The 27143-nt window shown below is 38.7% G+C and overlaps 2 protein-coding genes across 6 annotated transcripts; one reads left to right on the top strand and one right to left on the bottom strand.

Moving 5' to 3' along the window:
* Positions 1 to 833: 833 nt before the first annotated feature.
* Positions 834 to 26669, bottom strand: LOC111248095 (cuticle protein 14-like). 4 transcript variants are annotated; one of them, XM_086983540.1, is made up of 5 exons: positions 26400 to 26668; positions 5516 to 5659; positions 2489 to 2746; positions 1739 to 1908; positions 834 to 1354 (listed from the first exon to the last, which is right to left on the bottom strand). In XM_086983540.1, exons 2-4 carry the CDS (start codon positions 5612 to 5614, stop codon positions 1756 to 1758), a joined length of 510 nt encoding a protein of 169 aa, XP_086839666.1. In that variant the 5' UTR covers positions 5615 to 5659; positions 26400 to 26668; the 3' UTR covers positions 834 to 1354; positions 1739 to 1755. The 4 variants fall into 4 exon arrangements, 2 of the variants coding, with proteins under 2 accessions (XP_086839666.1, XP_022655594.1); XM_022799859.2 differs by lacking the exon at positions 26400 to 26668 and adding an exon at positions 9471 to 9826; XR_015323664.1 differs by lacking the exons at positions 834 to 1354; positions 1739 to 1908; positions 2489 to 2746; positions 5516 to 5659 and adding exons at positions 20783 to 21330; positions 21961 to 22112; positions 23352 to 23559 and having other exon boundaries at positions 26400 to 26669.
* Positions 4223 to 8147, top strand: LOC147756740 (uncharacterized). 2 transcript variants are annotated; one of them, XR_015323665.1, is made up of 3 exons: positions 4223 to 5087; positions 6342 to 6854; positions 7147 to 8147. XR_015323665.1 is itself a non-coding variant. In XM_086983541.1 (2 exons), exons 1-2 carry the CDS (start codon positions 4924 to 4926, stop codon positions 6481 to 6483), a joined length of 306 nt encoding a protein of 101 aa, XP_086839667.1. In that variant the 5' UTR covers positions 4223 to 4923; the 3' UTR covers positions 6484 to 8147. The 2 variants fall into 2 exon arrangements, 1 of the variants encoding a protein (XP_086839667.1); XM_086983541.1 differs by having other exon boundaries at positions 6342 to 8147.
* Positions 26670 to 27143: the final 474 nt, after the last annotated feature.

The raw sequence follows: 27143 nt of genomic DNA, 5'->3' as shown, positions 1-27143 counted from the left end.
TTGAAACAGAAGGTCTCTGTTACTGTTATTATCAAACGCGGTTGGCCTATGAAAGGTTTTTATCACTATCATATGATCAATATTGGAAAAATCTTCTAAAATTGTCTTTCTATGTTTATTCTTGACAATTTGTAAGCTGTTACGACAGTACTAAAATCATATAAGCGCATAATTTGAATAATAGTACAAGCATTAGAGGAACTTCATTCGTTCACGAGCAGAACAAGATAACATCGAACCTTCCCATTTGCCAATAGTGCGTTCCTCACAGTTTAGTCTCTCCGTCTAACTTACAGCGAAACCCTACAGCATAGACAATGTAGTGTAGTCAATTAACTGTAACTAGTACGATTATGTGATTTTCTAGCGAACATTCAACTTTTCATTTTTGAAGTTTGTTAGCTAGATACCATCTGAAGTTCACTTATAGCCCCACTGCCAAACAAGCCTAACTCGTTAACGATTCTGACACGAAAACCTAATACCTATCGATTCAATGAGTTTGCGTCGCATTAACGTGCCTTTCATATGAAGTGGACTATATCTATATCTAGAACACAATTGTCACACGGAGACTGTGTGCCTATCACCCTTAGAGCTCGAACTGAACATTGGAAGTAGGATTACGGCAGCGCGTCAGGTAGACGCGACAATTTACAATGGAAAAATTTTTAGAGTTAATCTCATTTGTAAGAATAGAACACATTTCATAGATCATGCTTGCTTGAAGACGTTGAAGCATGCTCTGATGTCGTGGAGGTGCTGATTTAAAGTAGCGATAAGTTTAGTGTGACGATCTAAAATGAAGACTATGCGATGAATGAAAAGCTTGCTTTGTTAGGTGTTTAAATAATCTCTTTATTGTTCCGTATGGCAATGTTGTGATGAAGAACAAGTAGTCTACTGTAATCAAAATAGATGACATTTAAGTTATGACGATCAAGTTAAGTACACAGAAGACATTGTTCGATTCGTTCAATTTCGAAGTCCGCTGTACAGTATTTACCTTATTTATGACGTCATATGTACAGGCAGCTGCTCGTCATCTTCAAATCAGGCTGATAATCACGCATATAAAAATGGAATTTTACACAAAAGAAAAGCCCACTTTTGATTAAATTTGCGAGTGATTCCACATTTCTACTGTTTCGTTTTTTGAATTGATATTACGTCCAACGGGCGACTGGTAACTCTCTGTGTCTCTTAGTGTCGACTGCTAAAAGAGGCTCAATAATAATCACCTCTATGCCGAAAGTTAATAGTTGTATCTAGACCCCAGCGTTGATATAAAAACCGATAAAACAGCTCGTCGTTGATTCGGAGACGGATTATCAGAACCTGATGGAGTCTTTACCTAAAAACAACAAATCAAGGGCCGAAAATTGTAAATAAAATAAAATGTAGATTTTTAATCTCTTTTATCTGATTAGTAACAAGTTACGCTAGTTATTATTACAGTGCAGTGAATGCGTTCGATGAGAGCAGACAGCCAATCGTTGATCTAATCAAATCGCTTGAGTAAGATAATCGCGAATCATAAGCCCAATTTAGATTAATGGGTTTTGATAACCGGGTAGACCTGTTTATGTTGCCGGATAGAACCATTTTTAGGGATACAAATAGAAACGGACCATGACTGTTCAATATCTCCGACCACTGAAATTATTTATTCTCACGACTAGCCTGTATTCTGTTGTTGAAGACTATTTAGGCTTAATTATTGAACGCAAATACTCACGGTTTGTGTCAGGGGGTTTAACGGTTAAAGATGAAATGAGTCTCGTACTCGGCGTTTGCTGGCGTAGCAAATACGGCTGGGGCAGGCCCGTTTACTCCCCTCACTGCTGCTGTGGTCTGATATTGAGATAGCGTATTGCCAGATAGACGTAGCGGGGCATCCTGGGTATCCTAAACTTGTCGTAAAATTCAAGTATTAGTATAAGTCACATGTGGGCTCAGTGCTAAGTTATTTTAAAAGCGTCGTACCGATTAGATTTTTAGCGATATGATACAGGTAAAGTTAACTATATTTTATTTTCAGAAGTTGATGCATGCATCGTTTCGTTTCATCTTTAATGGTTTTAAATATCGTAGCCGTTTGAATGAACTAAGAAACGTTTGTAGTAACGGTCCATAGCTACAATCGCAAATCTCACCCGTATTGTCATGGATCTGTTCGGTGCGTTTTCAATGCTCCATCAATGACGGCTAATATTTTTTATTTTCAAGCGATTTTTCAAGAAGGGAACATGGACACCCTCGTAACCCCCCTATAAATCATTGCCTGCGATGCGATTGGGATTACCGTTTATTAATTGTCCGACGAACCGCAACAGCTGCCTTGCGTTTCAAGAATGTCCATAGTATCTATATTTATACAAAGCTAACACGGGTCATTTGCACTGCGGACTAGGCGTCAGAAACTAGGTCTAAAGATCCATATCAGGGCAAACAATTTGTTCTCAGACAGCTAATAAGGACAACTCACTTGTGAGTACACAAGAGGGGCTCCATTGTACGACGCGTCAGTAGGGTTGCTTGAGGCAACACCAGGCTCATTAGACACAATTGCCGCGCGAAATCCAAGATGATCAGCCACCCAATGCACAATCCTATAGCGGCCGTCTGCTCCACGGAAACCGTATGAGCCTCGGCGTTCACCAGCCGCATTACCCGATTCTCGGCGGAACTGTCCGCCACCGAGGCCATCGTCAATGTCGTAGCCGAAATTGAAGTTGCCACGGCCCTACGTACGCAATTTGCGAACGTATCAATTGCGTACTTCGATTTATTGAGCATTCACATTTTTGCTGATACGCAATTAAATGCGGGTCTTATCTTGTTTCATATTGAAAACGTGAGTCTCATATAGTTGTTACCGATCTTAATAGACAGCATGCTTGTTAGTTTGGTCACAGTTTTATTGAGAGAAGCATTTTCAGTCGTAGAAACACGAATCGTAGTCCGTTCATTAATTCGGTTAGCCGTTTCACCTTGGCAGCGGGAATCCATATAAGAGAACATATCAATTCTCTGAGCTTCAATGACAAAAAGTAGATACGTAATCTGATATAAGGATTCAGAACTATGAAAGGCTGAAACTGACTCATTCTCTACTTACGCTCAAATGAATTAAACATCTTACAAGTAGTATAGCATCGTTTTTTTCTAAAACGAATAAAAATACCTGCTTTGATAAACTGCGCGATAAAAATAGAGTACAATGATTTTCAGCTCGAGTTATTAACAGGTACTAATTAGGACAATGGTTACACCTCACACCACGAATATTTTCAGCGTGAACTCCGTCTTCGCTTAAATGGTAATGTTTAATCGAATGAAGTTATAGCTGACGGCACATATACTGATCGACGTTACTTACGGAGGCTTTCTATGACTCGATATCTATCCTATTCCTAAACCGACCCTCGTCTTACCGGATTTTGAACAAAGACTCCTATACTATAGACAAATATATATACCAGTAGTTATATATATATTTTTTGATTTCAAATAAAATAATGATGATGACGCATTGGACCATTATTCACAGTAGACTTGTTCTTTCGCTTTTCGCTAAGAAACGTCCCCGGCTCAAAAGATTTATGGCGCGAAGTTGTAGCACTTGGTCGGACATGGCCAAGGCGCGCGACAAACTGATAAAGCCTGCGATCACGCCTCTCCTCCTTTTGATGATGCCGTCGGACAGATCACCTTTCCAGGCGATAGATATATATATAGATAACTAATATACTTGACGGCACCATCTGGGATCAAATACCAGTCTCTACAGGTGTTTCGACTAAAGCAAATAGCTATTTTTCAAGTATCTATGATTACTGCATTGTAATGGCGGTACTTACAAGTAACGTGTTTTTCTTAACTATTTGCAATGACGTAAACAATTCTAAATTATATCATACTGAAGTCTTTAGATAATGTCTCAAAAGGAGCCCAGTTTAGCTGATGCCAATTATCGGTTTCAACTTCGTACTAACCTGTTCAATGAGAGATCAGAAACTGGTTATTATTTTCTTTTTTCCAAAAAGCTGTTCACAATAATAACCTTCTTTAATCATAGGGATTATTCAATATTAACACTAAACCTACCGATTGCTAACCGATCCTTAAAAAACTTGGCGTTATAATAACTAGACCCAGATTTTCAGCGGTATGAAATTCGACGGCGACGTAATAACATTTAGATACATAAACTTCTAGAAAATTTTGCGAGAGTGACCGCTAGTAGTATGTTTATGTTTAATGTGTAGGTTTAATATTGATTTAGATGATTTAGGATTCTGCCGCATCAAAAACACAGTTGAGGTTACTTGAAACGCGTTTAATTTTCATATAAAATATCGTAATATCTTTTCGAGACTGATATGGTTGCGTTCACTTCTTAGTTCTCTATGCGGTACAGAAGGAATGGTTTTGTGGTGAAGACTTTCTGTCGCTGTGCATTTGTTGCTTAAGGCAGCATGAATGATACAGTAAGCAGTATATAGATAAACTAGAACCCTATCGATGTTGTCCATTTTTTAACTAGATACTGTGTTTTTTTTTTCGTCTTTTATAAAACTTCGCACGATTTTTATTGCGTAAACATGGCACCCGAAACAAAAGCATCAATCTGTGAATTATACTTTGTTTCTCATGTTTCCCTCCTTCTGCCACTTACTACTGCTATCAGTTCTTTATACGCTACTAAATGTGTGCTGTAGCGTTCTCAAGAAAACCGTCAAAGAAGGAGTTCGCCTTTAACATTGATGCTGATAAGAGATGCTTTAGCATCTTGTCATTGTTTCTGTCGTACGTTGTGTGAAGTCTATGCTGTTTTCGGTCTTTGTTAACTTTATTATGGGTCACTTTCGATAGAACCTATTTCTCATTTGAAGCAGAACAATTTTAGCCAGTGTCAGAATGAATCAGCAAAATGATCGCGAACTAGCTGATCTTCTTCGTTCTTCTCCTTCTTCTTTGCTTCTGAGCGCCAGCGACAAAAAACTGGTTCTTCTATTCAACGATAGGTGTTCGATGTTATGCGGTGACTGTGATGCCGACTCCCTGGCCGTGTGTTTTATCACGTGTGTGTCTATTTGCTGTTGTTCAACTTGACGTTTTGCTTTCTTTATTGATTTCGTTCGAAGTAAGAGATATAAGAAATAGATAGAGTAATGTCTATTTCAGCAAAACAATTATCGTTCCACTCTCCATTTGCGCTCTGGCCATACGATGCATACTCGATGTGTCTGTCGTCTCGACGTGTGGGAAATGGAGAATCGCACGAAGATTAATATTTTCTCGTGCATAGATTGTGTGTGATGAATATTGGGCTGGTCGAAGTATACCAAAGTCCAATAGGTGTTTGGCGTATTTCAGAAGAAATGAGATGATTTGGTCTCATAATTAACTTAGTATATATAATAGCATTCAATGAAAAGTGTCGTTATTATCACTGTTATTCAAATAACCTATTGAAGACAACGAAGCTGCACCATCATGTCATACGTACGTCTTCCGATCGGAAGTTCCTGGAGTGTGGAGTTCTATAATTGCTTTCATGAATCCGTGACGTATCCTGTGCCGTTACATGGCCAGGCCTCAATAACATGAGAAAAGCGTAGAGTATGACAGCCGACCACAGTATCGAATAACTCTGAAACACAGTTTGTAGCAGTAACATAGTTATTACCTAATAACATAGACCACTAGCCGTTGCCGCATAAGCTAGCTATTTAGAAATCCCTGCGAATAGTAAACATCTACATAAATTATATGTGTGATAATAGAGCGACAACGCTTTGAATTTTGTTTGTATAGCCAAATATCTACAAACTAATTAATGACTCCTCCGGGGTCGTTTCATTGTATCTAGTACTGTCTCATATCGATACGCGATTTTTCATCACCCTTTCTAGTTTCCGTTCATCCACATCTTTCATTTGTCTGGATTTATCGCTGTCTCATTCATATCTATCGACATTTCCACTGACATTTTGAAGCACTTCTATCGCCTTCTACTGAGACAAAACAACATACAACATAGACGTAGTTGTGGTTAGTTGTAGAAATTTGTTATCGTTGCATGGGTTATGTCTTTGGAATGTCAAAATGTAATGTTATATGGCTCTATTTCGAAATTCGCTTCCGTCAAAAGAGCATGTAAACGTCACTAACTAAACGTGAACAAAGGGTGTATTTACTATTTTGTAATAATCCTTATGGCTGTCGTACTAAAACGTTCCTCATAGACGTTTCTCTGAAGTCGATGGGAAACTTTTACTCTAATCATTCGTTCGTTCGTTCGTCGACGATCACAGTTTATGCTATTTTTGCAGGCAAGAGATTGCATGGGCTGATATCGTCGCAGAAGTCATCAACCGCATCTTTACATGGATGCGTGCCAAGCACGAACGGTCAATTCCAGCGCGTACAGCATCCTCATTTTCGACCGACAGATCTCTCCGGCAACTTCTCTAAATCTCGCCCTCTCTACCCCCTCCTTCCCTCTCCCAGCCGTCTCTTTTGGTATAGATTTAAGTAACTGGTAGGAAATCTGTCGTAAGACGTCTCCAAGACACACAATGTGTGGGTCCGAAGCAGAACGCAGGGGGACGAGCAGTCGGGGAATTATTCTTCACGAAATTTATCCACGAAACAGATATTATATTTCCTGGAGTAATCCCCGGATCAATTCAAGACTCCTGTCCCAAAAATATACTAAACCTACGTGCTGCTCCAATAAACAAGTCCTGTTGGTTTGTCATCACGAAACGCCTGTATTCGTTCAGCTTACATTATCATGTTGTCACGGCTGACATGAGTACATGTACGTTGGTTAGGTGATTCAGGTGAAAAATTTTTGGCTAAAGCTATTTTGTTTGTTATAAATAGGCTTTTTATGATGTAATCGACGTAAGCTATACAATAAACTGACTCCGTACAAAGTAGCCAATTTTCATGAACCGACGTTTAAGAGGCGCTCGAAGTTCACGGTGTTTTTAATATTAGATTCATGATAATTTGTAATGGCTTTCTAAAAATTCACATACGAATCTAATTTTGCCGCTGGCGAATTTCACCAGTAAGTGAATTTTGTGGGCACCATAAAACCCAAACTGACTTTCTGTATTACAAATTTAGCAAACGGCGGAACGCATACCTGCTTTAACCTCTGCGTACTTGATCGCCTCGGGCAGGGAATTATTCGATCTTCACCAAATCCTGCCGCGTATTTTTCCATCAACGGAGTCTAAATTCTTCGGTGCCGAAGGAACCGCCCAACAATGAAATATTGATTGTACGAAGCGCTTTGTACGAACGCAAATTTAGCCCAACATTTCCCAACGAATTTTCTGGAGGTAGGTTTTGTCTAGTAAGCTGTGAGTAAGACTTTACAAGCAATGCGTATCGTTTCAGGTTGTTTAGGTTTGATACTAGGTGTACGCACACTTCGTTCTATAAGAACGGTTACACGTCTGAAGCAAACGGCGGCACTGAACATAAAACTCAAAAGATTTGTTATTCAGTCAATCGATTATATCTACCAATATTTGTAAACCTTGAAGCTTTTCGGCATCAAATTATTTCTTTTGTTTTTTTACATTGAGGATTTTTTGGGCTCCGTTAAACGGTGAGTGGCCTTTATTGGTCGTCGATTGCTACTGACGTAGCTATATGTTTACTGGATGCAGCTTTATAATGTACCTGAGGAACTGCGCAAAGTCTATTTTGTGGATTAAAGCGCACATATCATTGAACATATCTTCTCCAAATATGAAAAATTATCGTAGAGCATAGCGTATTAATAAAATGAGCATCTGAAATGTTCTGTGGCCGGTGCTCACGAACCCATGTAATAACGATACTTCCGATCTGTAGACTGCGCGAAGAGTATTCGAAACCAAAAAAGTACGATTTAATCTTCCTAGATAAGCGTTTATTCTAATATTAAATGTGTATAAGTTTGTATAGAAAACTAGAGGTGGATTGTCATCGGAAGAGTATTTACTAGAATTGGAAAGCAGTTTTCAAGGTAACACCAACAGTTTAGTACGTCAGTTTCATTATAATACACATATACTATTTATTATAACAATATTAATAGCAGAAATAATAAGTATGTAAACACAAAAATAAAAAAAACACGGAAAATAAAATATAATGTTATTTTAAATTAACTAATTTTTTAAAGATAATTCTTTTTTTAGTCAAATAGTCACAAAAGTATGACCAAAAAAAAATTCGTCTTTTTTTTTTTTTGTAAACTTTGGTTTTGGAATTGTTTCGAAATTTGGTAAACAGCTCTGTACGGGATATCTTTTCTCGGTTCACGTTCTTCAACCGACCTATTTTATCCTTTGACGATTTGGTTAGTCCACGCACAACTTCAAAAATACTCTGTTCTCTCTGCTATGGTTCACTCTTGCCTAAATACCGAACTCTCACGCTGAATTTCGCGGACTGCGTCTTATAAAAAATGTATAGATTCAGATTACTTAGATTTTTTAAATGACCAGTTGTCTAGCAAGCTAGAGAGTTCATTACGCCACTCAGGTCAATTGAAATTAGTAATTTTTCTAGTGGAATTGAAAAAGCGACTATAAGGATGAAATTTCGATATAAGGATGCGAATAAGGATCGATGTATATAATAGATATTTTAAGAGGAAAATTATTTGACCGAATAGATCCAGATCCGTATGATAGAAAACTTTGTTAGTATTGCAATATCTCAGATTAACAGATCACTATTTTATCTTGCAACTGATAGGTTCCAGTCAATTCATCACACACACAGAGAGTAGCCATTACTTGAGGTGGATTATGACTTCTACCGCAGTACTTCACTTATACAGCATATCTTTTACTGATAACCATCACAGGATCCGCACCGGAATTTTGACTCAGCCTTTTTATTTTTAGCTTCCAATGGCTCTAAGATGATGCGCTGTTTGTAAGCGATATACTGACAGAGTACTGCCGCAGCCGGAATTAATTTATTTAATCTTAAATAACCTTAGATACGGCAGATAAATAATGTTAGATAAATTATATAATACTTTGTTACTAAATTATATAATAATAGTACTGACAACAAGTTGCCACACCTATCCAAGATGGTTCTGCCAAAATGCCAAACAATACAAGATTAATGTTAAACAGCAAGGTAAAATTTGAAGGATCAACTCAATCCATTCACGGTAGGGTAAGGCGATGTGCCGTAGATGCATTTGCAGAATATGTCTTATTACATATACTATGATGCGAGCAAGACTCTTTTGGATTAAGATTACGGGAAAAAGCATATCCTATGATCAATTCTAGGTAAGAGCTAGTGAGAAACTCTAACGATACCACGAAAAACTATATAAGACACATCTGTTAACAGAAGTGTACATGCATCATATTCTGCCTTGCATTTGTCTGCTTTATAGAATGTATGTAATCACGTTTCCTTCCACTTACCTTCATCGTTGTGCCAGGTATAATCCTATCCCCTTATTGATGTTAGATAAGTTTAAGGCTTATCCTCTGAGTAGATGCAACCACAAAAAATCTTCAGTTTTTGTAAAGTAGGCGGAGTCCGTTGATAGTATAGGACTTGTCTGTTTTTACGCTTTTTGAAACACTGCACCTAAACTTAAACCGAAGGCTGGATTGCCGTTTTCGTTTGCCGCAAGTGCAGTATTCTAGCAGAACTGATTGAAGTGTGTAGCTTCGCAATGAATCGAGAAGGCCCCAATAGGACGAGGGCAAATTCGGCGCTGTGGGGTGGCTTCATCTTCCACTTCCACCCATAGCCGACAAAACCGTGAGACATTCATTGTGCCGTCGCCTCGTAGTAGATTGTACGAAAAGTCATCCCTCTTTCCCTGCGTACCAGTCTGTCTAAACAGAAAAGAAATGGTTCCCCACGTGATACACGGCAGTTCCGTACGAATCTCCTCTGCCCGCCGTAGCATACGAAAACAGTGTTTGCGAAGTTTGCACTGTACATCTTAGAATCGTCGCATAAATCAACATATACTGAAACATATACGTATGCAGTGAAGTGCTAACGTAGCTGCGATTGCGTCTGGGACAGGGGAACTCGAGACTGGCTATGGGAGCAAAAATGGGCTAGGAGAGCTGCGCAGATGGGTTGAATTTTTCAGTCTGTGAATACCGTTTTTGTTGCTATTAGGACTAGCCTACAGAAAAAAAAACGGTCTCTGTAGTAACACAAAGATAATTTTGCTTTTATACTTTGAACCGTAAGCTCATTGTTAACAGCATGTCTACACATGAAAAGTTTTTTTTTGCCAAACGGCCCAAGTTTACTTTAACGAAAATCAGAGGAATCGACTTTTTAAATAAGGAACAAACAATAGACCCACTGTAGCCCGCTTATTCTAGAACTACTAACTAGTTCAGCTACTCAGTAAAAGTGTATTTTGAAGCTGAGTTCAACTAATCTGCCATAGTCACGCCTTATCGCGTAGTTCCCGCAACAGTGGTTGGGTGTCAATGGATTTAAACACTTTCGCAGGCCAAACCCTGATTTGCTTATGCTGTTTGTACTATGTTTAAATGACTTTTTGAAGTGGATTAGACTTGCAAGTTCTCTGAAAAATGGTATTCCGGTTGTCGAAAAGATACCAAAAACATGCAAGAGGTATATATAACTAAAAAACAAGGTAAATTGAAATAAACCTTTTTACGTATAAAGCCCAACACTTCTCTAGATTTGTTTTTAGCGAATTCTGAGAAAGCTTATTCCGAATTTTGTCGAGATATTTTCTCAGGATAACCTAAATATTGAAAATAGATTTAGCAGGATGTTAACGAATGCAGAAGATACGACATTACAGCTCTACAAATTACCCACAGATTGATTATCAGGCCTATTCTTAGATCTTACTAAGCGCTTTCATGTCTTGACGGAGACAGAAACCTTAACGACAAACAGTTAATATAGACGTTATTGTTACGCAGTAAAATCTCGATAGTGACCTGCTTGAATTATTTTTGGGTTCGTAAAAAGAATATAGCGTTGATAAAGTAGGATTTCTGTGAAGTTTTACGCATTCAGGTCGTTTCCAGTGGAGCGAAACTTAAATCAAGAGATGAAAACGTAAAAGATGCATGTTTATTTGGGTTCACAAGATTGCCCTTATCGTTCGTCGGCCGTACCAAAAATTACTATTTCATATAATATGAACGAACATTAGGTTAGTTTCATTATCCGTTTGATTACCGTACATTTTTTGTCGGCGGTCCACATCATGAGGTGATTTTCTGTTGAACAAATCAGGTTACTGAACTGTTTTCTATCAGCGTTTACTATTGTTGCTTTCGAAATACGAAACCTCAATGATGACATAGGGTTTTATATACGCCTATTTCGAATCTGTTATAGGCACATATAGCGTTAACGCATATTCGTTGCGTAGGTGTTTAATGACCGATAGCAGATTATCACTCTATCGAAAGTCCACGAAGCGTTGAATCACAGAAATGTTTGTTGGCTACAAAGCAGAACGTCAAAATACAATAAAATTATTTCATATAATTCGCGGCTGACCATCTTGGCGGCGCTTCGTGTTCGTCACTGATAAAAGCCGAATTGAAACTTATTGGGTCAAAAAATTAAAAAAAAAAAACCCTTTGACAGCGGGATAACAAATGAGCAGTCAAACATGCGCATCGTAAAGCATTACGCTTGACAATAGAAGCGGTAATAGAAGACGATGAATTTCAGCGTACTATGTTTTCGAAGAAAAACCTGTTTTCTAATCTTGAATTATCACTACCGACCTAAACTGAATCTTTATCCGATTCATGTAGTGAAAAGTGTTTACTATGAAGTGGACAGCGGACTGTAGAGTCAAGGTTGACTTTCTCTGCCTCGTTGTCGATATATCTACAATGTACTACTGCTACCTGTTCTAAGTGAGCATCACGCCTCTTCCGGTAATTGCTGCAGTCCAGCTTCGTTCATGTCGTGCGCATGACATTGGTGATGAACATCGGCATTCTCTAGTCCTATGTGCAGAATCCTGACTACGTTGCAGGTTGTATGCCAGCCTGTTCAAGTAGTGAAGCTCGATTGCGGTGGACTCGTGATCATCCTCGTGCTGATTGACAGGTGCGGGCGCTGAAAGATGACATTGTGAAATGCAACGATGACAGGCTAGCGTGCTGGAGGTGAGGTTTGCATGTGTCATTTGCATGTGTTCCGACGGATCGGTATCCATTGAGCTGGGCTTGTCCATAATAGGCGTATTGGCTTTTGGGGAAGGCTGAGAGGTCTTCAAAAAAGGGCAGTCTGATACTACGGAGGACTCGTTTCTATCCAGTAAGCCAGTAAGGAAAGTGTTCTGGTCTTTTTCAGAAATTTCATATCTAACTGAAGGCGCAATCGATTGGGGCACTTGCTGTTGACCGTAGTTTTCCGCCATTTTTGTCCCACGGACAAGCCTTGCTGTTAGTACCACGGCAGTCGTTTGAGTAAACATTCGTCTGACATTGGATTTTTATACCTATGCAGTTCCTGTGAGGGTAATAATGGATCGAGCTGTAGCGTCGACAACAATGCTTTGTTTTATTTATTATTAGAAGTCCGAACAGGGCGCTAAAGTCGATCGAGAATACCACTATCGATTTAGTGAATTCGAGTTCACGATAACAATGTACATTGCTATAGACAGATATCGAATAACATTCCAAATGTTCTTGCAGTCGGACAAAAACACAAATCTTGGCTCAGGTATTCATTTATATTGTAAAATTATATTAACTTCCACTCTTTACAACAGCATAGGCCATTCCATAAATGCAATGGATATGATAAAAGACTAGCATAGCAATGAATCGAGCTAAGTTCGAACTTTTCGGACAATTCAATTCCAAATAAGTAGTTTTTATTTTTATGATCAACTGAAATATTATCGGGCATTCATTTCGTTTCGTGAAAGGTGTAATGATTCTCATAATTAATTTTTCTTACCCATCACTTTTAAATGGTATTCACAGAAAAAGTTAACTTGTAAGGTTCTGACGGCATATCGTTTACGCTCTAACCTATGCACTAACACGGAGTTCGAAGACTTTCCCGGACATTAGGCCGACATTAGGGGTTACATATATTTGTTGCACTTGGCGACCTTCGCAAAGACCAATAATAACTTTCATTTTTGGCCTAATAATCTGCGTATAGGTGAGGCCTTACGTTCAATCGACATCAGTTGCAACGAATCTATAACGAACGTTTTTCTTTGGTGTATGCTTCGGGAGAGCATCTAAGAGATCAGAAGATAAGTCTGTCGCACATCTCCTAAATAATAGCGTCAATGTTTTTTATGTTCACCCAGGAATGTAGCCAACTGAACAAAACACTGTTGAATGTTTTTAGAGTGTTTCCAATACGTGTTTATAGTATAATAATAATAAAGAAATTGTTTATAGCGCATTGGTAATATAAGATTTAAGGATATCCAAAGGTTTGTCTGCACATTGAATCGCCTAAAATAAATCTCTCGTTAAAACCTTACTTATTTCGGACGTGGCTACACGAACTTTTGGCTCGTATGGAAGAGACATTACTACGACGTGTGTGTATTACATGCAGTATAAACTTTGGTTTCTACCTGGAGCCGCATTGCGTAAGACATTTTACATTGTAATTAGGGCTATTTTACGACAGAGTTTTTACATAATGTTGACAGAATTAACTAACAATTTATATCCTATGTATATGCTTTCAAATCTCTCTCATGAACTCTGATACAGAGCTGAGTGCTCGAACCTCGTCAGGGTGCCAAGCGAACGGTAAGCGGCAGGCATAAATACTATTACAGATTCGTCAGTCACCAACGTAATTTCAAACCTGGCAGAGTGGAAGTTATAGCTTCTGACGACGGGGCTACAAGGGAAAGAGATGTCCTAAATAATAAGACTGCGATTGTAAACGTTTGGGGGATGTTTACCCAAAACGCCAATCTTCTTCAGTCAACTTAACCGCAATAGAAACGGCGCCTGAGTAGTCAAACGAGTTGGTCAGTTTTCGTTCCGGTGAGGATTTATCAACCAGTATCAGATGATCGGGCATAAGAGGAGTTTAGTCCTACCATGCGTGACGCGTTGTGTATCGAAAGAAAATGAAATAGTACAAGTGTCGCATTAATCACAGGACCAAGTACTGCACAGGCTTGAGTAAACTCCTCGACAGCGGTCTGTATATCATGAGCTATCCTAGCATGCTCGATCCGATCGAAGCACCGAGATGTCATTCGCGTTAACGATAGTTCCATGGATGTCATCTTCTGAGATCTTAAACAGTTTACAATGAAGGATGAATATGTAAGGCCCTAGAACCAATACGTAAGCTGACTTTCTTACTTTTCAATGTTGACCTCCTTCGTACTGCCACATTTCTTTCATATGTTTACCATTTCCATTTTATTAATGCCCATGTACTCGCCAGCCAGCTTCGACTTGATACGCCTGCTATTCTTTCTTCTCATTTAATTAAAGAGGTATTAGACCTAAAATTCGTGTTCTATAGCCACACATTCTTTAGGTGGTTCTCCTAATAAAGCAGTTTTAGGGGTACTTTTTATGCGCTCTCACGACGCACGTTATCTTACAAGACCCGTCTGGCGTTTACAGCAAAGGCTCCTTATTTCTCTACGCAAAACTTATGTTTTTTCTACTCTATTAAGTCGAAATTCATTATAGCTATAAGACTGATCGTCACGTTTTGTTGATGTTTAGCATAAAAGAAAAATATTATTTGGCATTTTCGCAAAATTCTGAAGTGACAATTCGAGTACCCGTCCTATTAACTAAGGACGGCTATAATCTAACGATAGCTTCTTCGGACTGACAATGCAATCCATCTATTTCTTATATAACCTCAAAAATTATCCGTATCTTCTGTCGACTGACTATGTCTCCACGAAGCGTATACAAAATTCAATTCCGAACACTAGGACGACAAGACGTCCGCCGCCAAACAGTCCGCATCTTGTTGCGCCTAGCACGTGCACATAAACACATATATACCCTATAGATTAGTAGAAAACCAATTCACTGTAGTTTACACAGCAACAGCGCAGAGACCACGGTACCGCATCGATGTTATTACAGATATTAGGCAAACTGCTATGGTGGATTAGCCAGATGGAATTGTCCAAATGGATATAATTGTCTTCTTTTCTTAAGCTGGCTACGCTTGAGCTGCGGGGGAAAAACTGGCGAAGGGGGTAGGGTGCATTGGAATGACTAAAATTATACTGTGCCGTTTGGGTTCAGAAGGTTTTCGGCCATACTTTATCTTTAGGTAGAAGTCAAAAGATCGTTCACAAAACGAAGACGATTGCCACGAAAATGTTATTACTATATGTCTTGATAAACGGATGCATATGAAGATCTGTCTAATTGGCGCATTTACCTTAATTGTGGTTTACCTGACTTACTGAAGCATAATGATAATAATCGCAAACGGCTAGATCGTTCTTGTATCCGGTCAATGATCCGTTTCCATCGATCACCCAAGTGATGTCATTTTGCGACTAAGCTATATTATTGTTAAGGAGGCCCCTGATTTAACACGATCGAAATTATATATTGTGTACCCTTACGTTGTCGTTTTTAACACTGAAATGTATCATCTTTTCTGCCATTGTCCCAACACGACTAAAGTTGACCTTTTCTCACCGCTAAAAATAACCGCGGTGCTTGCTGTGGAACCTGCTGTGCTCTAAAGACGCGATAATTACCGCTAGATGAGGGCGCATAATTACCCATATAATAATTATTATTATTATCGGTATTATTATTATAATCTGTGTGTCAGGAAAAAAGCGATGTAGAGTAACCTAATGTAACGTAAACAAAACAATCTATCTGCAGGACCTACTTGCCAATTTGGCTAAATTACTAGAATCAGTAAAATATACAGCAGCGGGTCAATAGCTTTGCCCAAACGAGCCAATGAGTTTCGATTAACGCATTCAGATGCATACAAATAGTAATCATGTTACTATACTGGTTGACGAGGCCTTGACGTTTTATCCCTGAAAGACGTCCACAGATTGGCAAGACGGAACGCCGGCTAAAAATTATGGAGTTATTGGCAGGATTTTTTTCAAAGTGGGATTCAAATCATCATTTGTCCAACGCTATGGGACGTCGATCTTTAACAAAGATACGTGGTTGTGTACGATGATAGTAATAATTTATAATAACTTGTCTGAAACAATGCGAATTTTCGTTCACATTGCTAGTTAGCTGTGCTCGACCAAGGTATCTTCGTACATTGATATACAGTAAGTAACAGACTGGGCTTTTTCCTTCAGTGGGCACTTGTATAATCCTGATGGGCACAAAGGACACTATTGGTATGTTCCTGTTATTTAGCTAAACGGCTAAATTTAATACACTTAATCTCAAAATAACGATCCGCCATTTCGTTTATGGCTTGACGCCGTCAGGTTACTTGATACAGTTTTCTGGGCTCGATATCATCTGGAAAGTCTTAAAATATCCCGTTCCAATGTAAGTTCTACAGTGTTATGACTGTCATTGCAGAGCACTTACCTTTTTTGCTACCTTACTGTAGTATAGATTGTTTGCTTTAGTTAAATGATCAAATAATGCTTTTTCATGTTTACGTTCGGCATTGTTTTCCTCGTTGCTATCACAACGGCGCTCACCTCTATCACCTTTTGCCTTTTTAACAGAAGTATCATAGAAACTGATGCTCGAAGTTAAATATTGTCATATCGCTGGATACAACGGCTCGGCTGATACAGAAACGAGCGGCTGAAAATTGTCGATCGAGTTTCCGATGAACGAGACAGCAACCGGCATACAGTGAGTGACTGAATAGCACTGATGTACCGATAGCACATCGGCAGGACGAACAATGTATAGAAGAAGCAGGCAAAGAGTATATATATATATATGTATACTCTTTGTTCTGTACAGACAGCACATAGAACATTGACAATCATCACAAAGCCGTTATAAAAGTCAGCACCACATTACCCCATCGATAATGATCATGCGCCGCCGCGATTAGCGACAAACGGCATCGCCGCATCACGAAACAGCAGCAGCAATCCGAGACAGCTTTTACGTCTTTGAAGGTGGCTGGTGATGAGCGTGTTAGCAGAGGGCATAAACAATAACAGGGGCGACTGCCGGTAACACGGTTTGCGTATCGAAGTTATCAAATACCCAGAGGATGGCCCAGGGGTTCGATTCTCTGTTTACCTAACGCACAAAATTGACACGTATCATCTGACAAGTGATGTTTTACTATGATATAGTGCTCATACGCATATATATTGTATGCATATATATATATATTGTCATATATAGTAGCCCTTCTTGGAGAGGCAATAGATATGAAACCGTGCCATGCTTAGATGCATTGTGTCAATTATAATCAATCATAATCAATGTCTCAGCCTATATTAATATTATTGCGAATATTTGTGGACTACGGCATATTATACACAAACAGACCTATCTGGGTTGTCTATAGGCAATTACGATTTCGTCTGATATATTGCATTTTTTGCGATTCATCTGTTTCTTAACAAGAACTTGAGAAACGGTGAAACTTGGGTCGTAAATTAGAACCTTCGTGTTGACGATCCGTTCTTTTTATTCTAAGTTGCTTACTCGATCTCAAACTTTTTCTTGTAGTTTTATGGCTAATATTTGTACGTCAGCCAAACGTTTCATTTCTCGGAAGCGCCCGGGTAATCGCCACAAAGTTTACGAACGGCAAGGAAACAGGCAACGAGTCTTAACTTGCAAATGATTTTCGCAGGGTTAGTGAACGATAACGGATCGATAACACGGCACATTTTTACTCGTATATCTGTACACTTATACCAAATAAAGATACATTCGATATCAACTAGTAGATTACAGGGTATATATCCTTCCAGTACGTCAAGAGTACGTAATGAGTCTTAGATTACGTTGTATAGAAACTTGGAATCTATCCGAATGAGTATCCCGCTTCATCTTCTAGTTTACATTTTTAGTCGTATGCTTATTCTGTGCACGCAAATAAAGGCCAATTTTTACCTAAGAATCAAACGTTTTACTCAATTTCTTTCATTGCAAACCTTTCCTTTCCATAGGTGAGGCTGTTCTGGCAACATCGACTGCTAAGTCATTGCGGTGCTAATCATTTATTCAACGGTGTTTTTATGCAAATTTGTTTCGTATGCCTGACAGATACAAAATAATTGTAAGCTCTTATACGTGGTACACGGATGCTTCTAGCTTCCAACACAAAAAGACTCGGACTGACTATAGCTATTTTAACTTTATGAGCAAGACGGCAGTCCAACGAATGAGCTACTGCATTTCATCTGGTTTTCAAGTTTGAATCATGTTTAGCGGGTTCGGCAACCTTCGTATGTTCGGGTCGGCCTCCATTCAAATTCGTATTTAGAACGATGTGTCCTAAATATTGCGTTTTTTCGCTCGTATAATTCATTTGGTTGCAGTCCATATAAACTTATGCTTTAAACAGACATTCTTTCAAATAATAACCAGACACGAATCGAATCCCTTGTCAAGCATCAAAAAACCAGTCAATAGATTGTATCTAACCATCTAAAGGACTTCTATTTAATATATTTTGAACTGCAAGGGGACGCGCGTACATTCCGTGGCCATTATAAATAACGAGGAATGACCGATTTTTCAAAATCAGCGCAGGACACATACATTCTGCACGTAATCTCCAATGTCATCCGTTTGTGGCGCGATATCTGTTTGGCAAATATCCCATTAATATGCATAATCATGCTAGTAAACAGTGCCGCTAAAGGTCATATTTTGAATATTTAATAGTGAAGAGAGGGGCAACACTCGCTGACTGAATCCCAAGTGATGTAGTCAACTGTATGTAAAAAATTTAATTGGGCTCGTTTGCCCATGCCATCTCCGCTCTGCAATGAACGAATGACCTATAAAGTGCATTTGTTAGGTAGGATACTCTACATTTCAGCCACACTTGACCTAATCACTAAGTACGTAGAACTGATTTATATAAACTATCAAGGAATAAGGCCTCCTGAATAGTGTTAATAGATATTATTTACAACTTAAAAGTTTAGAACACTGTAGAGCATTAGGCTGTGCCTAGTCATTTTTATAACGTATTAGACTGATTCAAGCTGTAGCACAGCGGTTTGCTAAAATTTTTCCTTCTGACATAGTCCACCACACGACAAAATGGCACCATGACAAATTTATTTAAAATAATATCAGTCTGATAAAATATTATTTATATTTTCCATGATGAAGTTGACTAACGCCATGAAACAGACGCTTACAGCTTTACCTATAGCTGATAGGCTCCAGCGCCGGCTACATATCGATATTATCGACGATCTTTGGGACTAATTCTGAGTATATGTATTATTCGTAGAAAACGCAACGACGTTAATGTAGGCTAAATAACGTGCCTACACGTTATGACACAATCATTAACAGCAGACGCCAAGATTACTAGGATGGCGGTTAAATTTGAATTCGCTGATACCAGATTCATAGATGCCAAGTATCTATCTAAGCGTTCAAGCAGGCAGTTTGTCATACGCATAAACGGTAGTACCTTATATCGACTATGTCCTTTATGTATGTATGTATGTATTACTACCGTAGATACATACTTGAAAAATTTAATTATCATGTCGAAAACATACGATATTTCGAAAGGTTCGTACAGCACAAACTCGAAATTGCATGAACGCACTCGAAACGCATTAACATTGCAAGAACGCGATCTTGTAATCATATGGGTGCAAATATCATTACTCTTTTTCAGTTGCCTTCGAACAGGCGCATATCTACTGTGGGTGATAACATAGTATTTGCCTGTTTATCTTTTAAGGACACATTGCGATCTGAGCTTAACTCCGGACATAGATAGGCCTCGTTTTATGCTTGGAGCCAGCCGTCTGATGGAATATCTAACGGCGACACGGTTCATAGAAGCCGAGATGCATATTTATTAGCTTTTATTATTCGCTGTGAAATGCGATCTGAATATTTGTGCAGAAATGATTATGGCACGTATGTCTCAGACTTACAATGCCGCGTGGTCATTATCTGATGAGCAAAGTATCTAGGTCCGGCACCATTAGAACAGAAAGTGGTCAAAATTATATGAAACAATTACAAAACGCTAGTTTCATGATCCTGGGATTTTTGTTAGCTGTTTTCAAGGGCTAACATTGAGGTCTCTCAAACAATTTCGTATAATTATTTTCAAATGCCTAGTAACAGAAATATATTAAAGGCAAAGGTCTTAGAAGGCCGTCGTCAAAAACGGCAAGATTTGCTTTGTGCTTCATAGAACTACGTCACCTTTGTTTATTCAGTACTTGATTTAATAGAGAGGATTACAGTCATTCATGTCGTGTCCAAACTGTTGCATTATTATTATTATTATTAAAAGTATGTCGTTATGTCAGTGTTACAGTGTATTTAGAAGTACTGCTAGTAAAACCAATTGTATAAGTAGTGTGAATATCTATCGTAACGCAGCAGGAGCTTCTGATTTATTTATAAAAGGAAAATCGGCAATTTTCATTATTGTCCTAATGATCAACTAATACAAGCCGACAATCGGCATGCTTCATTATTAATTCATTCTCTAATTTAGAATATCGAATCGTTTACACGATTAGGGCTACTTTAAGTATGTGGCAATGGTAGCCATGATCATGGGACCATTGCGACCAGAAAGAAATATACAATACAGGTTTGCATTGCTTTTATTACTCTTAAGTCACAACATCATTTGAAAGCGTACATCTCGTTGGCGTTAACACAAATATTGATATGGTATAAGTTAATAGCAAAAAAAAAGAAACATGCACTTGGAAAATTATTTTTGTAGAACAGGCAAATCCAAACCTCAAAAGTCTGCTTTGAATGTGTTGTCACGGGCTGGGAAACATTCAGAAGCGTCGGAAGCCTGCAGTGCCATGTGTGGCTAAGTAGTACCGTCTTGTCTAAAAGTATTCGCTCGCTCGTTATGCGTACAGATAATAAAAACAAAAACTGCAATGCAGAAATAAACACCATAAATAAATGTTCTTATAAACATCAATACCTATCTGCCGTTTTCACGTTTTTTTTTTTCATTTTCTCAAACGCCTGCCACTAAGGGAAAATAATGACTTGATCTGAAATACGGTCCAGCTGCATGATAACTTGATTTGCGCAGATTAATTGTCCGCGCGCCATAAAATCGAATGTCTTCAGTCTTCTTCTGCCACTACTATGTGCCCTTATATCGTTGCTGCGTAAATTGTGTGAAATTACGCGTTGTTCATCAATTGCACAGCAGTGGCGAAGCAGGTACGACGCGAAAATAAAGCAAATAAGAAGAATTTCTCTATTATTCTATCTTTGTTGTCAGTATATTTATATTACATGTATGCATTTTTGCGTCTGACAGAGACGATAAAAGTGAAACTTGTTTCGATTACTTCAGTACGCTGCCTTGCTAATATTTGATACATTTACGCTTTATTAATTAGAGATAATCGAACTACAGCTTTGGCGTATCAGTGGACGACTAGATCTCATAATTGTTAGTTAATCAGTTGAAGATTTCCCTAAAAGCAGATGTACTAAAAAATATAACTTTAGGCAGAATGTTGTATTATTATCTAGTTTCAATGATTTCATTATTTAAGCATTTTTTACATAATTCAAAATTGAATTTTTGACAGTTATTTTGCGTGCAGCCGAACTGCTTCGGACTCTTCCGGCCGATCATTTTCAGCATGAGTTGATTTAGTGAGCTTGCTTATTGCCTAAATGCGAGTGATACTTCAAGATGCAGAGAAGCTGGTGCCGCAAGCAAATGCTAGCTCATTGTTAAAAAGTAGGAAAAAAAAAGAGACATTTTTACTCTGGAACGTACCTGTTGTAGGGCAAAGTATCTCTACACGTATTATCCATTTTATACCATGTTTCAACACTATCAAGAAAGGATAGACTGGCGTAGAGCGTTGTTGCAACACTGTAGGCAAATGGGTCTCCGTTTGGCCAATGCCTACGAGGGGTTATTTAGGGCTAAAAGCACGAAAATAAAAAAAAAAACGAAGAAACATTTGAAGTGATGTCATTGATATTTATTTGTGACATATTTTGAACGATTTCAAAATTCTGTCATGCTAACTAATTGAATCAGGATCGAACGATGCTTTCGTCTGAGATCGTATTGAATTAAAATTTATCGCGTTCTGTCTACTAAACGAAAAAATGCACAAACAAAAAGTGTGCACGTAACGACAAGTGGCATTATCTTACGGGAGTTAGAGATATTCGCCCCTGCCTTAATTTTTCCTATCCACTGCTAAATTTAGAGAGCAAACGAAAATGTATGCTTTGTGTTGAGCAGTACGGTCTGAAGTCCATACAGAATATTAAATGTAAGTAGAACACTGCTGACGGCGAGGTAACGCGACGTCACAGGAGTATAACACAATTTTCCAAATGTTTACAGAAATGTTCTCCATTTTGCAACCTATGTGTGGTATGGTGGGTTACCCGAATGGCTATCGCAAGCAGTGCTGGGCTCCTTAGCCTATAATAATTCGGAATGCGTATTTAACGAAAGCTTCTTGTCCTTTTTGAAACAGGGTTAATCAACTTTGTTGAAAAACAGATCCCACAGTACTAGCTTTATGCCAAAGGGCCTAACCCGTATTCAAAGTTTTATTTACTACTGATTCCAATAATCGAGATACTCATTGTGATATTATACTGACAGACAAAACTTTTAAATAGAATCAATAGTTTTCTATATAGAAATGTTCCATGGTAACTTCTCCGTCGGTACAACAATGCATACAGAAAGTGCTTATTTACTAGATCGAATTCTCCCGGACCTCTAGGCTGTTCTCCGGGGTTGTATGGATCTCGTATATATTCAATAATATAGAGTTTGCTTTCGGCGGCTATAGACCTTGTGGCAGCAGGACGGCAACCTTACACTGTGTACAGGTCACTTGCCTGTTGATTTCATGTGAAATAGGTTCTGCAAATATCGACGTTGTTTCCATCCAAGTTAGGCCTAGGAAGTATTATAACTACAAGCAGCTGCACTGATCGGACGAACAGCATCGTACTGTTAGGGGTAACTGGTCCAACGGCCGTCAATGATTATAGCCTTATAGACACATGGACACATCACTGCTTTTAGTCATATCGCTACATGGATAACAATATGAAATATGGCAATCTGTACATTAATTCGAATATGAGTGAACTAGTCACACACAAAGATAAGACGAAATAGTTTGGTCTTACAGGCTAGTTAATTACGTCCCTCTCTGTATGTATCTCTTGTAAGCAGTGGCCATAGAACACTGGATCGTCATCTTCGAGCATCTTCATGTAGATGTTGCCCCTTCGGCATCATAGTGTATAGACACACGAAAGATGCAGAGACGGTTCATTTGAACGCGTTAATCGATCACTGTTGAGATCAGCGGATAGCAAAACTGCAATTCAAATGCTATCGACCGACAGCACCAGAGGGGATCAGCCACAAAAAACATGCGAAAGACGTTACGATTCGATCAAAAAACGCCCATTTTTCTGAGAAGTTATTTGTAGAACTCCATCTATGTTTACAAATCTATTAATCAACTGCTTTTATTCTTCTTAAAACTATTTTCAGTGTTATTAAAGTGATAAAAATAATATAGCTATGGCGCAAACATTCATTAGGAGCGCAATGTTTTGCAGTCAGCTAAGTGTCGGAATGCCCCACGTGGCGGTCACACAAACCTCACAGCATAACGTAAGCAGAAATATTTTCTGTTCTCTATTTAGAAAATATAGCAAACATACGCAATAGATAGCAGAAAATACCGAGAATTATCAACTAAAGTAGCAACACCGGTTCGACGTTTGTTGAACCTAAAATCATTTGACGCCATATCGGTAGTTCGTAAAAGGGAAAGGATTAAATGCCCCGATTGAGGATTTGTTCGAAAATTCGTACTTTTCGAAAAAGCCGGCTGGAAAAAAGAAAAACGCGATTCAGTTTTCTGCTTCTGCATGAGACGAATAAAATTAAAAATTACGTTAACCTTGACTATAATCAACATTGCGTTAAGCATATGACAAACGTATTTATCGAAAACTCTCTTATCTCTTGTCTGGCCGTAATCCTATCTAATAGAAAACGGTAGATCTACACTATAACTGTATGAGTTCAGTAAAATACTATTATCATTAGGATAGTTTTTTAAAGGAACTGTAGCAACTGAGGTAGTTCAGGAGATCTTTTCCAGTGTCCTAAAAATCTACATGGCAGCACAAGTTGCTACCTTTGGAGTAAACGTTTTTCGTTATCCCTTACAGCTGCTTCCCGGACTGTAGAAGTTTTATGACGATAAAACAAATGGAGGATCATTGCGAATTGTGATCACTGACAAAGGTACCATTCAGACCACGGTCAGCATAAGTTAAAGCAACGAATAATATAACCAGAACAAATTCGAAGACTCATTTGGTAAATATTTACTGATCCCAAATGATGCTCATCCAGTACCATACTAATGCACTCAGACTTTACGGGATGCTTGTACAATTCAGCGGAGTGTATCTTTTGCCATATGCCCCGTCCTTTGAAAAATATTGAAAGCTCACACGGAATAAATCTGATGGGCTTCATTTACAATAAATAGTAATAATAACTTTGTTGACACAGGATAATAGATCATAGTTTTTGTTGTTATTACTATTATTTTACTGTACGATGAACTACTATTCTAAATTTTCATTTCGGGTAACTTTGACCTAAATAGTCGATTATTGACATATGAATCAGAAATGATAATGTAATTGTCGTAAAATTTATTAGGTCATAGCAAGTTCTTATCATATCCGGCGAATGCGGAAAATAACAGCCTACCGGCCCAGCCACACCGATGTTCCGAGACCATCGGTGTGGCTGGGCCGGTGGCTTTTTGCAAGCTAAGAAAACGAAACGACGGGATCGCGCTACGTCGGTTACGTAGTCTCAGCTGCTGCATCGTGGGCTAGGCACGCACATGAGCAGACAGTAAAAAGCGGCGAAAACGCTTCTCCCACTTATCTCTTCATTGACAATTGTAGGGCAGTATCGCATGCACGAGGGTAATCGCTCGAAATTGTCGAACAATAACGCTACCGATTTCATGTTGCAAATGAAGTAACAACAAGAGCGCGTTCTTTGGTATTATAACCCTATATGTTTCGAGTTTTCCTTCCGGTATCGCCGTTTGGCGTACCGTAAGGCTGGCTTCCACCGCGAAGCGAAACTCTGTCTGTGCTGGGATTCGAACCTATACCACAACGTCCCCTAAGATTACCAGGCAGATACTTTAAGTTATGGACTTCGTGTTAATACCCACAGTAGTTGGACCTACGCCAACCGCTTTCGCGTAGTGAAACTTGAAAGACTAAATATTGACAATAATGAAAGGAGCTTAATTTTCGACAAATATACTGCATGTACCGTACGAGGTCTAGAGTACTCAGCTGTAATAAATCGACTGCGTGGTCCCTGTATTTGTCTCTGAGAAGGTTCCTATTAAAACATATGTATTGGACTGTCAAATATTCGGAGCTCAACTTTTGGTAGATGTCAACGTTGACACCTTTAAAAAGGCTGATTTTAGTGCCAAAAATGGGAGTTACGTATCAACTTGTATTGGACAACCTAAATATCGCAACTATGCTTTACTTGCGCGTGTTGTCATTTAGTAAAGCATAATTTTCGGAATATAAACGGGTCCAATATTTTGTGCGTCATTGCAGCGGAGGGCTAACGACACCTGATCTGACAGTGTGATCCGTCACTGATTATATTACATTGCACTTGTCAGACTGCTATTAAAAATGAAGGCAGTTGATACCTATCTGGAATGTTTCGCTTGTATCACTATTAAGCAAAAGCGAATTTTCGTTTCTCAGTAACTGTTTGAACGATAGATATTTGATGATGCTTCATTTAGACGTAGAGTTGAACGACACGACTGGGAAAAAGCAGTATCGTACGAATATTGATGATGACGCCATTCAAGTGTTCCCATTTAATCATCTTTAAAGAGTCGGGAATATTCTACCCGCAAGCATTGGCAATCGAGTTTCTCCTTATTCTGTCCGCACATCGTAGGTTTTCTAACATTAGATATTCCATATATATATATATATATAGAAAGATAACGTCGTCGTCACTGATTTCCTATTACCAGACTCATTAAATAACTAGGCTAACGGATACACTAAACCTTTCTCGTACAGGCGAGCAAACGCAAATGTTTGCCCATTAGTTGTTCATTTTTCGCTGTAGTGCTGCCTTACCTCAGAATTTCGTATATTGGTCCTATGGGTTACTTCTCGTTTAGGTTTCACGTCCGCTATCGCCGTTTGGCATTGTTCTATCAGACGGATGCCTGGTTGACTGGCTGCCAGCAGAAGAGGTACTGTCTGTCTATAGCCAGGCTTGTGGTTATTTTTCCCAATAGGCTTACAGCGTTATCGGAACAAACATCTGTATTTTCGTTCAACTATCGGACTGTGCAACAGCTTCTTCTATGCGCTTGATCAGCATTGTCATGTGCGTGCACGCGTCGTTGTTACCTGCCTCATAATCAAGAAGCATACATGACGATGACTATTCTGCGATGGACGTCACTGATCTCTTTTAAGTAGGCGCCTATCTTGCGCCAATATGGGTTTAGTTGGTCCGTCTTGAGTAATAATAAAAAAAGGTTTGCGGAAACAAGGTTTATAGCTACAACAGATGTTTTCAGGATCAGGTCCTGCTGGTATTCAATTAATCAAAATGCTTTATTTGGACAGTCGAAATCGTACGTGCCGATAGTAGGAGTCCCACTTACGCGTAGGAGGGTTTCCTGACTGTCAACATACGTGTGTGAGTTTATAACTTTACATAATGGTAAATAGAAATAAGTGCTCTCAATGACGTATTCGTTATGTGACAATGCAGAAATGCCCAAATTGTCATTTCATAGCGTTAAGGCGCGTAAGTTCCGAACGAAGACATACGCAACTTATGACTTGATCAGTAATTTGCTTCCGATC

Source organism: Varroa destructor, unplaced genomic scaffold (assembly GCF_002443255.2).
Source record: "Varroa destructor unplaced genomic scaffold, Vdes_3.0 BEIS01000003.1, whole genome shotgun sequence".
Classification (NCBI taxonomy): domain Eukaryota; kingdom Metazoa; phylum Arthropoda; class Arachnida; order Mesostigmata; family Varroidae; genus Varroa; species Varroa destructor.
The sequence above is the reverse complement of the archived record's forward strand: the minus strand, read 5'-3'. Positions and strand labels throughout refer to the sequence as shown.

Excerpts from the sequence above, each read along its gene's own strand:
- LOC147756740 (XM_086983541.1), top strand. The coding sequence starts at position 4,924 with ATGAATCAGCAAAATGATCGCGAACTAGCTGATCTTCTTCGTTCTTCT. Across the intron at positions 5,088-6,341 it reads CTGGCCGTGTGTTTTATCAC|GCAAGAGATTGCATGGGCTG; the intron begins GTGTGTGTCTAT and ends CTATTTTTGCAG.
- LOC111248095 (XM_022799859.2), bottom strand. Across the intron at positions 2,747-5,515 it reads GGAACTTCCGATCGGAAGAC|GGCCGTGGCAACTTCAATTT; the intron begins GTACGTATGACA and ends TTGCGTACGTAG. Across the intron at positions 1,909-2,488 it reads CCCCTCTTGTGTACTCACAA|GATACCCAGGATGCCCCGCT; the intron begins GTGAGTTGTCCT and ends CGACAAGTTTAG.